The sequence below is a fragment of the Mytilus edulis genome, chromosome 2, assembly GCF_963676685.1.
Source record: "Mytilus edulis chromosome 2, xbMytEdul2.2, whole genome shotgun sequence".
In the NCBI taxonomy this organism is placed as follows: Eukaryota; Metazoa; Mollusca; class Bivalvia; order Mytilida; family Mytilidae; genus Mytilus; species Mytilus edulis.
The window spans coordinates 83,191,353-83,208,167 of NC_092345.1; the positions used below are offsets into that span (position 1 = coordinate 83,191,353).

The 16,815-nt window shown below is 32.9% G+C and overlaps 1 protein-coding gene across 1 annotated transcript in view; it reads left to right on the top strand.

Moving 5' to 3' along the window:
• The first annotated feature begins 5,900 nt into the window (after positions 1 to 5,900).
• Positions 5,901 to 16,815, top strand: part of LOC139510325 (ceramide synthase 6-like) — a 44,019-nt gene continuing 33,104 nt past the window's right edge. Inside the window, exons 1-2 of the mRNA XM_071296843.1 lie at positions 5,901 to 6,097; positions 12,284 to 12,410. Coding sequence (XP_071152944.1) covers positions 5,934 to 6,097; positions 12,284 to 12,410 — 291 coding nt within the window. The 5' untranslated portion in view covers positions 5,901 to 5,933. The remainder of the gene's footprint in view (positions 6,098 to 12,283; positions 12,411 to 16,815) is intronic.

The following is a 16,815-nucleotide window of genomic DNA, read 5'->3' on the forward strand; positions in this document are numbered from 1 at the left end:
AGTAAATTAAAGGCATTCAAAAAATGAGAAAAACCAATACCGTATAGTCGGACATAAAAGACCACGACATGAAAATGTGAAAAAATAAACGAAAAAACTAACGATCGAATCTATAACAAAACAATTAAAAAAAAACACACATGACATACATACTTACGACAACCGCTGAACAGCAGTCCCCTGTTTTATAACAGGCACATACATGTGACGGGGTTAAACATGTTTGTAAGCGCTACCCCCCCCCCTTTTCCAACACACACACACACACACCACCACCACCACCGCCAATTGAGTAAAAGTACAACATAAGAACAAACTATAAAAATCAGTTGCACGTAACTTAACTCAAAAGATCGGTACCGCACAAAAACAAATAATATAAAACCAATCAACACAGAGCACTGAAATAAGAGTCTCACAGTTACTGAAAGCTATAAGCTAGCCCAAAGACAACTACAACTTATAAATAAATCATGATCTCCCAAACTTAAGTATCCAATGCAATTAGTACACATCCAAAAAAGTAAAATCACAAAAATACTGAACTCAGAGGAAAATCAAATCGGAAAGTCCCTAATCACAGGGCACATGGATTTTTTTCTGTATGTTTTTTGGTTCATTTTTGTACATAAATTAGGCTGTTATAGTTTTCTCGTTTGAATTGTTTTAAACATTTGTCATTTCGGGGCCTTTTTATAGCTGACTGGCGGTATGGGCTTTAATTGATCGTTGTTTAGAGCCTTCAAGGCCGTACGGTGACCTATAGTTGTTTGTTTCTGTTTCATTTGGTCTCTTGTCGAGAGTCTCAATGGAAACCATACCACATCTTCTTTTTTATATTGTTCAGCGTATATTCTTTTGAAATTTATATGTTGTGTTTGTTTGATTTTCACTTTCTTTTTTTCAAGGGCTCAGTAGCCGTTTTGATTTTTAAATGTTGGAAAGTTACAGAAGAACGACTTACGCATGTAGTAATAACTTATTATGTAATAAGCTAACACTCATGCCTATTACTTAATATTTGTGTTGAATAAAAAAAGTGAGGATCAATTCTCAGATATATTAAGTTTGTTAAATGTTATTTCATTCTTTTGCTTTTTGGATCAACGGTACTCTCAGCTGAGATAACTTGATATAGTCATTTAGTTAGTTTGGTCCAGAAATATCATATTATCAAAAGTAAACGTTTTAGCCCTTGATTCGAGTCCTTGATGTCACTGCTTCACGATTCAATAGGAACCCAAGTATTTCACACTGTTGGTTTCTTCTTCTTCTTCTTCCAGGTAAGGAACCGGATTCATTGCTGAATGTTAATGGTTCCGCGCGAAAACTTTACGCAGTGTCGGGCAACACAGAAAGATTTCTCTTGGCTATTTACAAATTACATTTAAAACGTTCACAAAAAAAAATATACAATTAAAATTATTTACAACTGGTTTTCCTACTTCCTTTCAGAGCATGCCTTCAGGGCAGCTCTGAATCCCTCAACGGTGTTGGTCGCTGTAACTGTTGTTGGTAGGTTGTTCCAGTCCCTGATTGTCCTCGGGAAAAAAGATTGGCCGTAGGTGTCTGTACTTGTTCTTTCTTGGAAGAAGCGGTTTTTACCTCTGGTCCGGTTATCATTCGGGGTCAAATATTGGTGACGGTCTATATCTATAAGTTCATGCTGGATCTTGAATAGCATGCACAATCTATTTGTTTTCCTCCGTTCTTCGAGGCTTTCCCACTTTAGATTTTTAACCATATTTGTGACACAGCCAGGTGTTCGGTCTGTGTAGTTGTTATTCACAAATCGTGCTGCTCTTTTCTGCACCTGTTCAATTGCCTTGATTTTATTTTGGGCGGTTGGGTCCCATACTGTGCTTGCATATTCCACTGCAGGTCTTACCATGGACACATATGCAGCTGCTTTTACAGGTTTTGTACAGCCTTTGAGGTTTCTACGTATAAACCCCAACGTTCTGTTTCCTTTGCCTACTGTATTGTCTATGTGTTTATCCCATGTTAGGTTGTTGCTGATGGTTACTCCAAGATATTTACTTGCTTCCTCTGTGTCTAGAGTATGACCGTGAAGATGGTACGATGTTTGTATCACTGGTCTATTTTTGGGGGATATTCTAATGACAAGGCATTTTTTGGCATTAAAACTCATCTGCCATTTGTTTTCCCAGTCTTCCAATGCTGTTAAGTCCTTTTGTAGAAGTTCACTGTCAGCTTGGTTGGTGATGGTACGAAAGAGAAGGCTGTCATCCGCGAACAATTTGGTCTCTGATGTAGATGCTGTTTCTGGCATGTCATTAATGTAGGCCAGGAACAGTAATGGACCAAGGACTGTGCCTTGGGGTACACCAGAGAGTACTGGTACTTGTGAAGAGACGGCACCCTCTAATATCACGCTCTGCTTTCTGTTATGTAGGAAGGAGCGAATCCATTTATTGGTTTTGGGGTTGACGCCAAAGTATTCCAACTTGTGTAGGAGGCGGTGATGTGGTACCTTGTCAAATGCTTTTGCAAAGTCAAGCAGGATGATGTCTACTTGGCCGCTACTTTTTAATTTCGATGCAATGTCGTTGATGGTTACGATTAGTTGGGATTCGCATGATCGTCTTTTGCGGAATCCGTGTTGTGCATCAGTTAGTATTTTATTTTTGTCAAAGTGGTCCATGATGTTGCTATGTACAATATGTTCTAAGACCTTACATGTGATGGAAGTTAGAGATACTGGTCTGTAGTTAGATGCTAGGTGCCTTTCGTCTTTTTTAAAAAGTGGAACTACATTGGCATCTCTCCAATCTTGCAGAACTTCACCAGTGTTCAATGATGTTTGATATAGGTCTGTGAGTATAGGAGCAAGTTGTTCTGCTGCTGCTTTCAGTATAAAGGCTGGTATTGAATCGGGACCAGTAGCTTTATGCGGTTTCAGGTTTTTTAATAATTTGTGGACTCCGTTGGTACTAATTTTTATGTCCTTCATGGTGGAGTATGGACTTTTACCTTTATCTGGAAAGTTATTTAGGTTTTCTTTGGTAAATACTGACTGGAATTGGTCGTTTAAAATGTCAGCTTTACTCTTGTTATCACTTTGCAGAAATCCCATTTTGTTTTTTAGCGGTGCCACTCCTGTCCATTCCTGACCTTTGCTCTTGATATAAGACCAGAATTTCTTTGCATTATCTCTATAGTCTGAACTGACCTCTTCCATATACTTCTTGTTGGCTTGACGGACCTCCCACTGCACTTCTTGTTGTAGTCTTTTATACCTATCCTTGTCTCTTTTCTTTTTAGTTTTTCTCGCCTTCTTGTGTGCTTTCTGCTTTTGGTTTATTTTGCGTCTAATGGTTGTATTAATCCATGGATGAGTGTTTCTTCCAAGGGTCATTTTTGTTGGTACTCTTTTCTCTATGGTGATTTGTACAGCTGTTTTAAATGCCTGCCATAAAGACTCAACGCTTCTATCTTTGATGTTTTTGAAGGTAGTTATAAAGTTTTGTAGATCTTCCTTTATATTATGTATTTCCGCTTTTTTCCATAGAAATATTTTTCTTCTGACTGGTTTAGGTTTAAGTGGTTTACAAGCCATATCTAGGAGGACGATGTCATGGTCGCTGTTTCCTATTGATGGTAATGGTTTGCATCTTAATTTAAATGAAGGATGAGATGTAAGCAATAAATCTAGGGTATTCTCTTTTCGTGTTGGAAAGTCCACAATTTGTTCTAGCCCGTTGTCAGCTACAAGTTCCAAGAATGCCTGGTTGGTTCTGGTAGGATACTGTCTATGGTCTATAGTTTGTTCTGCCCAGTTGATATCGGGTAAGTTGAAATCGCCACCAATAAGGAATATGTCTTTTTGATGTTTTGATCTGATGTTATTTATTTCGTCTTTCATTTTATTCAAGTAGGTGTCATCTGTTTTATCAGGTGGTCGATAAAAAGCGCCTATGAGCATTTTCTTTTTTCCTTCTAAGTTAATAGTGCCAGTCAGTAGTTCTATTTCAGTGCTTTTTATGATGTTACCCAGCTGTAATGTTTGTTTAGCTGCTATCAATACCCCTCCATGGGGGTCCTTTGGGCGATCTCGGCGTTCCGTGTCATAATGGAAGTAGTCTGGTATAATCTCGCTTGATTTGATGTTTGGATCAAGCCAGGTTTCCGTGCCTATTATTACATCTGGCTCAGTTGACTCAATGATTGCTTCGAGTAGTTTTCCTTTTTTTCTGAGACTTTGAAAATTGATGTTTAATATTCTTAACTGTTTTTTAGTGGCTGGTTTGGTTTTAGTTGGTTTTGGTGATGATGTCATGATCGGTATATCAGTGCTGAAAGATGTTGTGTTAAATGATGGTGAATTAATGCTGGAACCTGATGTTGATGGTATTGATGCTTCTGGTATATACTGTCCATCATTAATGGATTGGTCGATATATTTTGTGTTGAGTGCTTGCTGTCATCTCCATTTGGTATAAAATATATTTTGGTTGAAGAATTGTTTGGTTTGCAGCAAGATGGGCAAGTCCATGTGTCTTCACTTTTGCCTAGGTTGCTGTATTCTGATGTTGACATACCAATGCAGTTTCTATGTGTCCACTTATCGCAGTCGTCACACGCTATGGATTCTATTTTACATGCTTTTTGGCATATCGTGCAAGGGAATCTTGGTCGTCTTGGTCCTGGGTTTGTCTCTATGCCACTCAGTAAGAGTAAGATGAGTCTTTGTGTACTCCTCTCTCGGACAGTTTTAAATTTTTGTTGAGTCAATTGAATATGTTTTTTACAGCTTTTTATCCAGTAGTAAGTTTGTACAGATGATGTTACTGGGCTTAGATGGTGTTCAGATAGGTATATATTTACCCCTTCTAGAGCATTGTTTTTATAGATGCAGTCCTGATGTGTTGGTTTGTATTTATGTTGTGGGGTAAGTATTACTTGGTGAACAGTAAAAGCTTGTCTTGTCCAAAGAATAAGTGTAAGCATAAATACAGTATAATAAAACATTTCGGTTGATGATAATGTATCTTATACTAACGGTACTTACAATATTATGGGTGCTCCAATCTGAGTCTTTGTGTTATTTTCAATCTGAGTCTTTGTGTTCTTTTCAATCACGTCAAGTTTTACGTTAGATTCGTGTTTTTTTTTTTCTTCTTCTCTAATGTATTTTCCACCTGTCTCATATTTGTATATCTCATTACCAGAGACATATGTCTCTGCTATTACAGAGCATTCCACTGAGTTTTTACATTTACACATATGGAAGTGTTTAACGACCTTGACTGGCTATACAGCCCTCGCACGGTCGGACACTGATGTATTGTTTAATTTATAGTATATTGGTCCGAGACAAAAAAATATTTTAGAACATAAATGTAAATTTAAAAAATCCGACCTGCGCTTTCTCAATATTTTTTTTTACAGTGTGTTGTACTACGTACTTTTGGAACAAATTATATCAAAATTATAGAAAACTTCACCAGCCTAATTTTTCAGCTGGACCAAATCACTATTTTCCTTTAAAATTCTGGACCCAATTTTTTTTACAGTGTAATTTCACCCCCCCCCCCCCCACACACACTACTTGCAATTTGAGGTATAGAACATGGAGAACACTAGGGACTATATTCGTGGACAACAAAAATCAAGGAACGCCAATTGTGGTCTCGGACCTATTACCTGATTACTTGACACAGTAAAAGGAGACTGCAGATTTGTAAAAGCAAATTTCACTGACTTGTTTCTGAAGCCTCAAAATATTTATTTCAGTTGTTTTCATCATTTTGTGATGATTTATACTATTCTTTTGAAGATTGTATTTAAAAAGTAATGAAATGCTAGCCTACGACCAATAGTATACATCGCGAACTGCAGGTCACTGACCGTAACAGATTCCGAGTTTGAGTTAGTTCCGTCACCGCTCCCACAATTAGTCATTGTACAAAATGGCATCTACTTTTTGGAGTGAATGGTTTTGGCTCCCAGAAGGAGTAACGTGGGATGATCTAAAAAGTGAAGAGAGTGATAAATATCAACCACAAGTGAAAGATTTAAGATTAGTTCTATATCTAGCCATTTTTGTGTTCTTAATACGAAAAATACTCGAACGGTAAGTGGCGTGATCTTCGGTTGCACAGCGCAAGTCCAATGTCTGCATCTTTTGTTGAATGAAATTATCATTCATACATACTTTTTTCAGTTGTAAAAAGTAAATACAAGGCTCTGTATAAAATTGCACTTTAATGGGGTTTTTGAACACGGGTAAAAGGAGAAAATGCCAACAAAAAATGGCTCATATATATGTATCAGAAAAGAAAATAGATATAAACATGATAAAGAAAAGATCAAAAACACCTACATGTCATGTACATGTATATTTGGATCTGAAACAAAGAGTGCAAATGTTTTTGGATAAAGGTTTTATCAATTAATCCATAGGTCACAGGTATTTGTCACATCCTCTTGGTTTTGTAAACAATTGATTTCTCCTTGATTTTGTTTATATATATATGTTGTGGAATGGAGCAATTTTCTCATTAGTCTTCAACTGGATCGGTATCGGGTCTGTTTGCGCCCTATAGGTTTGTACCCCATATGTTCACCCCCAGTAATTGTTCGCATATTATTATTATTTAAATACAAGTTGTATATATATTTATCAAAATATTTAAATTTTCATGAATGGCAAATTTGCAATTTGTACCTTTGATAACTATTTAAACCACTGGGTCCATGCCACGTTTCATCCCCAAGGGTATCACCAGCCCAGTAGTCAACACTTCAGTGTTGACATGAATATCAATAATGTGGTCATTTTTATAAATTTCCTGTTTACTAAACTTTGAATTTTCGAAAAAAAACTAAGGACTTTCTTTTCCCAGGCATAGATTACCTTACCCGTATTTGGCACAACATTTTGGAATTTGGGATCCTCAATGCTCTTCACTTTTGTACTTGTTTGGCTTTATAAATATTTTGATATCAGCGTCGCTGATGAGTCTTATGTAGACGAAACACGCGTCTGGCATACTGAATTATAATCCTGGTACCTTTGCATTTTGATAACTATTTAAATGAAATATATATATATATATATGCTATTCATTTTCGTGATTTATAGACATGCTAGATGAATCATTATAAAATTTTGATAATACATGTATATGATTACTGTTAATTGATATTTACAGCCAAATTTGGTATTATTATTCTTTGTTTGAAAATCAAGATTGTTGTTTTGAGCTGATAGACATGTTAGATGTTAATATATACTGCATGTAGTTAACTTTGTATGAGTAAATTCAATGAAGATTTGGTACATTTGTGTACATCCAGCTTTCCTTTTCTAAGATGAATGAACATTGACTTTGGGACAATATATATCAAATAATAATAAAATTGAGAATGGAAATGGGGGAATATGTCAAAGAGACAACAACAACCCGATCAAAATTTAAAGAGCAGAAAACACCTGAAAGCCACTAATGGGTCTTCTATGCAGCTAGAAAAATACTGCGTAGGAGGCGGGTCCCAGATCATCTTGTCAATTTTCATATTCATGATTTATTTCGTCAAAATACTTAATTAAACACTCAAGGAAACATGTTTATGTTTTTATGATGTTACTTTTTTATGAAACAATTAAAAAAAACCTGATTCACAGCAATACACTTACTTCAAAACAATTCAGCAGCAAATGTGTAGGGTTTGAAAGTGAATAGGAGTGGAAGTGGGCCAAAAGACCCAGATTCATCAGAATTCTGAATTAATGCCCTGATTCTCATTCACCTTAATTCTGTTCGCCCTAGCTAGGTCTGTTACCTTAATTTTGTCGAGCTTGCAATTTGTCGCAGGAAGCTTGACATAGGGATAGTGATCCGGCTATGGTGGCGGCTACAGCGGCAGCGTAAGCTAACTTCTGAAAAGCTTTATACTTTAGAGGGTGGAAACCTGGATGCTCTATACTTTGTATATATGTGCCTCATGTTACGAAGTTTCCGTCAGTCATATGTCCAATGTCCTTGACCTCATTTTCTTGGCTCAGTGACTACTTGAAAAAAAAGTTAAGATTTTTTGTAATGTTTAATTCTCTAGGATAACTATATTAAGTATGTGTATACCTTGCAAGATCCTCATGCCCGTCAGACAGTTTTCACTTGACCTCATTTCATGGATCAGTGAGCAAGGTTAAATTTTGGTGGTCAAGTCCATATCTCAGATACTATAAGCAATAGGTACTATATTTGGTGTATGGAAGGACTGTAAGGTGTACATGTCTAACTGTCAGGTGGCATCTGACCTTGACCTCATTTTCATGGTTCTGTGGTTATAGTTTAGTTTTTATGTTTATGTTTGTTTTACTTATACTGTATGTACTGTATGCAATACATGTAGGTCTACTATTTGTGGTGAATGGAATGATTGCAATTGTAAGGTGTACATGTCCAACTGGCAGGTGTAATCTGACCTTGACCTCATTTTCATGGTAATCAGTGGTCAAAGTTAACTTTTTGAGTTTTGGTCTTTTTTTCTATTAAGTACTCTATGCAATTGGTCAACTTAGTATATTTGGTGTATGGAAATAATTTATGATGTACATGTCAGTCTCACGTACAGGTTTTATTTTACCATGACCTCATTTTCACAGTTCATTGCTCAGTTTTAAGTTTTTGTGTTTTGGACTATTTTCTTAAACTTTTAGCAATAGGTCAACTATATTTGTTGTATAGAAGAATTTTAAGCTGTACATGTCTGTCTAACATGGTTTATCTGTCCTTGACCTCATTTTCGTGGTCTATTGGTCAATGTTTAGTTTTCTTGATTAAGTCTGTTTCTTAGAAACTATAAGCTACAAATGTATATAAGTCAACTATATTTAGTGTATTGAATGATTGTAAGGTGACCCTGTACATGTATTTCTTGTCAGGTTTATATAACCTTGACCTAATTTTATGGACCATTTTAAGTATACATTGTATGTGATGGTTGTAGAAAAGCTATATAGGACGATCAACATAATATCAATGGTTAATAATTAAACAAGGCGAGACATTTCAGCGTGTGAATTTTAGTTAAAAGAATCTATTGTAAATGAAAATAATCTGCAAAATAGGGACATGCTTTCCATTTGATACCACCTTCATATGCGTGTACAAATTGTGAATTGGATGGAGAGTTGTCTCATTGGCACTCAAACAACATCTTCTTATATCTGTTAACCCTGTCACATACTTTATGTCCCAAGTCAGGATCCTGTAGTTCAGTGTTTGTCATTGGTTCGTGTCTAGATCTGTAATATTAGTTTTTCATTAAAAAAAAATTGTAATAAGGCCCTTTAAAAGTTTTGTCAATTGAATTGTTTCATATTTTTCATTCTGGGGCCTTTCATATCATGCATATCTTACTATATGGTTTGAGTTTTGCTCATTGTTGAGGGCTGTATGGTTGCTTACATCCATTTCATTTGAACATTAGGTGGATTATGTCTCATGAATTATTATATTCCCAGAATTTAAATTCCATTCACAAATATAAATATTATAAGTATTAATTGTCCAAATAGTAAATAGTGTCAAATTTGAAATACATGCAGCAGTTTGTCATTTAAATGATTTTTAAATAGTAACATCTATTAGTAGATCAAAGCTTTGAAAGGGCCTGTCAGATTTGTAAATAGTTAACCTAAACAATTTAAAACCTTTTGTACATCAGTGACAAATATCTTAGTATAACAATTTATCAATCATATATATATGCATATATAATGTATCATATGTATATACCCAATAACAGAATGCATAGTCAATCAGTTGTCATTACACCAGTTTTGAGTGGTTTTGGAATTATTTAAAATTTGATTAATGTTTAACAATTCAAGACATTTACACAGTCTCTTGAAACACATTGTTATTCATTAGCCTATTTTTTCCATATTTTGTCTTTGTGTTAAGTTTTTTTGTTATAATTTATAGGTTTGCAATTAATTAAGTAAATATAGACAATGCAAATTCCTTAGGAACTCCTTCTAAGGCTTAATTATAAACTGTGCCACTTTAACTTTAAAGTTTCGTTAAAATTCTATCCTACGTTTTAAACTTTTTTTTTCAAAGGTCATAACATAAGGCTGTGCAGCATATTTTCATCACTTGTATGTCCTGAAATTCTATGAGTTAAACTTATACTAAATTTCTGTATTATGTCTCCCTTCCACTTGTGCTTTTCTTCAGAATTCAATTGTATTTGTACTGGTAAAATTCCCAAGTTGTATCTCTATAAGATGAAGCATAGAGATCATATCTGGGAACCAGTAGGTAAACAAAACAAAATATCTTTGAATGTTATATTTATGTATATCTCCCAAAAGAGGTGTGATTTCAGATTTTTCAAACAGCTGTATTTGCAAAGTGCAACATATTAGGTGTTTTTCGTCTCAATTTTGTTTTAAAGGGGCACTAGCTGTCAAATTCATTGTAACCGATTTGACTCAAATTCTCATATTTGGTTTATAACAATGTAAAACATTTATCCAAACTATCAAAAGTCTAAAATAAACAGTTTACAGAGCATGGGGTAGATAATATATAGGTTCGTTTCGTGTGTATTTTAGTCCAGACGCCATCTAATTAACTATCGATTTGACCTCAGATGACCATATAAGCGATGTAAACAAAAATAAAGATACGAATAGATTAAACCAACACGTGCAATTGCATTTTTATAGGTCTGTTTGATTTTATTTTATAGATTAAAAATAGATGTTTCTCATTGTTTTTAACCATATAAGAATGATTTTATGTGCATCGAATTAGTAATCAAATGATTTACCGTAGTTTCACTTTCATTGTTGACATTCTTTTTCTTTAAATAACCAGTACACGTACAATGCATGCGTTGTCAATCTCTAGCTAGGGGTTAATTTGAAGTTCACATGAATACCGGTTAGAATGATGATGACGTTTTCACTTGCAAGTGAATCAGTCAAAAATTATGTTTAATTGCTTATTTCAACAAAATTAAAGGAAATTGATTGCTAAAAGCAAATTATTATTTCATTATTCCAATTTGATTAATGATTGATCTAAAAAAAATCATACTTTATTTTTTTTATATATATCGTAGCTAGTGCCCCTTTAAATCTTACTTTATTTTGTAGTGACGACTTCTAGTGTGTTCAAACATTGTATATGTGATGTAAATGAAACTATTGTAAGGTTATTTAATTTTATCAGCATATAAAGATATAATTTGAATTAGAATTCTTAGAACCTCATCAAGTGTTTTACCACCAGGACTTTAATTTATTATGGTCTTATTTTCTATTGTTGAAAGAAAACATCTCTTGTTCAAATATTTTTAAACTTATAAACTTAATCCTTATAAAGTTTTAGTGTGTGAACATTGTGGTGGTTGTCTGGATATTTAACTAGACAAATGTTTTGGCAAAGAATTGAAGGATAAATGTATAAGAATGATGTACTTATTTTTTTAGTGACTTGCAGTTTTGTATTATCAAATGACAGTGTATGAATGTTCTATTGTAGTAACAAAGGAGAAAATTGTTAATCGAGATGTATTTATTTTGATAAGTTGCAATGTCTATTATTATGTTGTTACATGTAGTTCAAATGTAGTTTATTTGAGCTGCTTCCATTGCCCATAAGGTTATCTTTGTGAGCAATTGGCAGTTTAAAATATGCCAGTGTTTGTCAGTTTTGCTAATTTGCATTCTTATTCTCAAAGATTTGTTGGAATGATGAAATATTTTCTAATATCGTAAAATAAAACCAAAAATGTGCCTATAATTGCTATTATATAGTATTCTTGCTAAAATTTATATATTGGACATGTTGGAAAATTATAAATCACATAAGTTTTGTCTTTGAAATCAAAAGTATTACAATTGAATTGGATTTCTGCCTCAAAATTCAGATGCAGATCCAGGATTTTGAAAAAGGGGGAGAAGGCCCCTAAATCTGTCTCTGAAATTTGCTGTTTAATTTCATTCAACACATTATCAATATAAAGGTCAATAGACTATTTTTAAATTTTTATTGAGCATAAGGACACTGAACTCCAAAACTTGACACAGGAGTATTTCAATTTTGAACTCTTTACCTACTCTTTACAATATTGACAAATCTGAAATATATAACAAATACTGTAAGAACAAGAATAGATTTTTTGCACCTCATTGATATTTATCATAAATCTTTTATTGATTTATTTTTAGATGCAAAAATTAGTATTGAGAATTGAAATTTCTTTAAACTACAGTTTCATTTTCTTTTATTTTCAGATTTTTGTTTACAAAGATAGGAGAATATTTTTGTATTAGAGACAGAGTTCCCAAAAAAGCACCAAAAAATACTATATGTGAGGAAAGTTATAAAATACGTAAATTTCCTAAAGAGGATGCATTACTGGTAAGTAAAGATTAAAGGACATATATATGTGAAACATGGGTACAACACCATAAAGGTTTTATTGAAAACAATTGAACTTGAAGAGTTGTAAAGCAGTTAGAATTGCCTATAACCCAATTATTTATTATAATAATACTTTATTCCGAAAGCAATACAGCTTATAGGATACATATACACAATTTTACACCAATATAAGAATTTTACAAGAGATAATAATATATATAAATATAAGGTGTGCATGAAAGGACATATTATACATAATACATAATACATAATACATAATACATAATACATAATACAAAATACGAAATACGAGCGGAGAATGATATAATACTTAAATAAAGTGAGAACAAAATATTATTTACTGCAATTAAATTCTAAGTTTTTCTGCAGATTTTAAAAATATACCTAAGTTATTCAATTCTTTAATATTTCTGACAGATAACAAATGGATAAGTTTGTATGTAGAAGGATTTCCCCAATAATACTTTTTTATATACTTTTCTCGAATTTGACTATATTTTTTACATATTTTTTATAAGGCTGATTTTGGACCATTTTAATACATGTAATGTTTATCCTAATTGATTTTCAAACGACTGGATTTTACATTGTCATAATTAAATGACCAGAAGTTTTATCAATGACAAAGATATATCCTTGTTTGTCTGTGTGTCACTGTATATCCATCTAGATAAGATCCTTGACATAACTCAAGTTTTTATACGACCGCAAAATTTGAAAAAATTTTCGTCGTATATTGCTATCACGTTGGCGTCGTCGTCGTCCGAATACTTTTAGTTTTCGCACTCTAACTTTAGTAAAAGTGAATGGAAATCTATGAAATTTTAACACAAGGTTTATGACCGCAAAAGGAAGGTTGGTATTGATTTTGGGAGTTTTGGTCCCAACATTTTAGGAATTAGGGGCCAAAAAGGGCCCAAATAAGCATTTTCTTGGTTTTCGCACTATAACTTTAGTTTAAGTTAATAGAAATCTATGAAATATTGACACAAGGTTTATGACCACAAAAGAACGGTTGGGATTGATTTTGGGAGTTTTGGTTTCAATAGTTTAGAAATTAGGGGCCAAAAAAGGGCCCAAATAAGCATTATTCTTGGTTTTCGCACAATAACTTTAGTTTAAGTAAATAGAAATCAATGAAATTTAAACACAATGTTAATGACTACAAAAGGAAGGTTGGTATTGATTTTGGGAGTTTAGGTCCCAACAGTTTAGGAATTAGGGGCCAAAAAGGGACCCAAATAAGCATTTTTCTTGGTTTTCGCACCATAACGTTAGTATAAGTAAATAGAAATCTATGAGATTTAAACACAAGGTTTATGACCATAAAAAGAAGGTTGGTATTGATTTTGGGAGTTTTGGTCCCAACAGAATAAGGGGCCCAAAGGGTCCAAAATTAAACTTTGTTTGATTTCATCCAAATTGAATAATTGGGGTTCTTTGATATGCCGAATCTAACTGTCATGACTGTGTATGTAGATTCTTAACTTTTGGTCCCGTTTTCAAATTGGTCTACATTAAGGTCCAAAGGGTCCAAAATTAAACTTAGTTTGATTTTGACAAAAAATGAATCAGTTAGGTTCTTTGATATGCTGAATCTAAAAATGTACTTAGATTCTTGATTATTGGCCCAGTTTTCAAGTTGGTCCAAATCGGGGGCCAAAATTAAACTTTGTTTGATTTCATCAAAAATTGAATAAATGGGGTTCTTTGATATACCAAATCTAACTGTGTATGTAGAGTCTTCATTTTTGGTCCTGTTTTCAAATTGGTCTACACTAAAGTCCAAAGGGTCCAAAATTAAACTTAGTCTGATTTTAACAAAAATTGAAATCTTGGGGTTCTTTGATATGCTGAATCCAAAAATGTACTTAGATTTTTTATTATGTGCCCAGTTTTCAAGTTGGTCCAAATCAGGATCTAAAATTATTATATTAAGTATTGTGCAATAGCAAGTCTTTTCAATTGCACAGTATTGCGCAATGGCAAGAAATATCTAATTGCACAATATTGTGAAATAGCAAATTTTTTTTAATTAGAGTTATCTTTCTTTGTCCAGAATAGTAAGCAAGAAATATCTAATTGCAAAATATTGTGCAATAGCAAGATTTTTTTTTAATTGGAGTTATCTTTCTTTGTCCAGAATCAACTTAAATCTTTGTTATATACAATATACAATGTATATTCACTTTTTACTACCAACTGATAAATTAAAATAATCTTTACCATTCAGTGATAACAAGCAGTTTTTTTACATCTTAATATTTTATGATGTATTTAAATGAGTAGTTATTGTTGCAAACTCCATTAGAAATTTTAATTGAGATTAGTTTTGGAATAAGGGAAAGGGGGATGTGATTAAAAAAATTGGGTTCAATTTTTCTCATTGGAAATTTCATAAATAAAAAAGAAAATTTCTTCAAACATTTTTTTGAGAGGATTAATATTCAACAGCATAGTGAATTGCTCTAAGAGAAAACAAAAATTTTAAGTTCATTAGAACACATTCATTCTGTGTCAGAAACCTATGCTGTGTCAACTATTTAATCACAATCCAAATTTAAAGCTGAATCCAGCTTGAATGTTGTGTCCATACTTGCCCCAACCGTTCAGGGTTCAACCTCTGCGGTCGTATAAAGCTACGCCCTGCGGAGCATCTGGTTTTTAAATGGTTCTATTTGGAATTTATACACAATATATATATATATGATTCTATGAAGAAAAAATTATTAAAGAAATAGAAGTTATCTTTTACTGATATTTCAAATACTCTACACACCCTTACTTTATTCATGTGAGAAATTCATTAATTGATAGTGGATTGCTGACCTTTATTTCTCTCTCTCTATCTAGATCTCTCTCTTTCTCTCTGTAGAACCAATTTCAATTTGTTTATTATAGGTTTTTTACTTTTTGTATTTCATCAATTCAAATTTTTAAGTATTTTTACTGAAACAACACATATGACTTGTAGGGGGTGCTTGACCTGACAAACTACTTCATATTGGACAAACAACTTCATAAAGTGACTCATAGATGTATGTTAAGAAATAATATTATTATATGTTATAACAACAATTTCATAAATAAACCATATCATTTCCTGTTTTTCTACACAGATATTTTGACCTGATAACTTAAGGTGTGACTGGTCAAGTTTTAATAAGATAGCCAGTGTCCAATATTTGATTAGTTTGCACAGGATTTAACATTATCTTACGGATCTTGTTAGTCGTAAAGGTAGTTAAATATCAAAAATCAGAAAGCTGTTATTCTTTGTTCATGTACATACATAACTCCTACATGTAGTTTAGATAGGTTTAATTTTATGTCAAGGTATCTGTTTAAGAATGTTACATTACAGTTGTAGTAGAACTAGATTTACTGCAATGTAAGACCCTGTTACAAAAATGCCTAGTCAAGGCTGCTAGGGTCTTGTAATTATATAAGTGTAAACACTGTTTAAAAAAACAGTAGTCCTGAAGATATTAAGTAGTTAATTGCTGCTGGTGTTAGACCATGTGACAGATAGCTAGTCTGTAGGAAATGTTTCTAAAAGAATTGCTGAAAATTCTTGAATTTGGTTTTGCAGAAATTAAAGTTTTGTTAGATTTGATTTATAATTGGATTTAGGTTAAAAAAAAATCTGATATCTCCAACCCCTTTCATAACCGTTAATATTTGAATCCAAATTCATATCTCTTTTTTGGGATACAATGTAATTTTTTTTTTTTACTTATTTCCTATAAAGTCATTAGTGGCTAACGTCTAGACAATACTTCGTACAAATCACAAGAAGATTAAATACCGCACAGACCTTTCTAAATAAATCGATTTTAGAAATTGTTGTGTGTGTTCTTGAAAACTGAGACTTGTGACCCGTTCCGCTACTGATATGACCCAAAAGGTCTTTAAACAGGCTGTGAGACATCAATCTAATGAAATTATGTGACATTCAAATATTCTTGTGAATATGAAGTTTTCTATACAAGATTCATTTGTACTTTTATTCTAGGCCATCATCATGATCATATTCTTAATAGAGATAATTATAAAAAATCTTCAAATAAGGTTTGTAACTGTTCAAGTATTTAAATTCACACTTGCAATTGAAATTTTATAATTGCACATTTAAATTTTGATGACACTTACTTTGCAGTAACTTAATTACATGTATAATATTAATGATTACTTTTAATGTAGGTAGACTTCAACTTAGTCTTAGATTTTACAAAGCATTTATCCAACCAATAATGTTCGTAGTCCCCAAACCAACTGAAGGGGACTATTGATTACAACTGAGTCTTTCAAGCTGTTAAAGAAATCTTGATAACTGTTCTCTCTAATTTGTGATAAAATATTCGGTTTATAGTCTAAACAT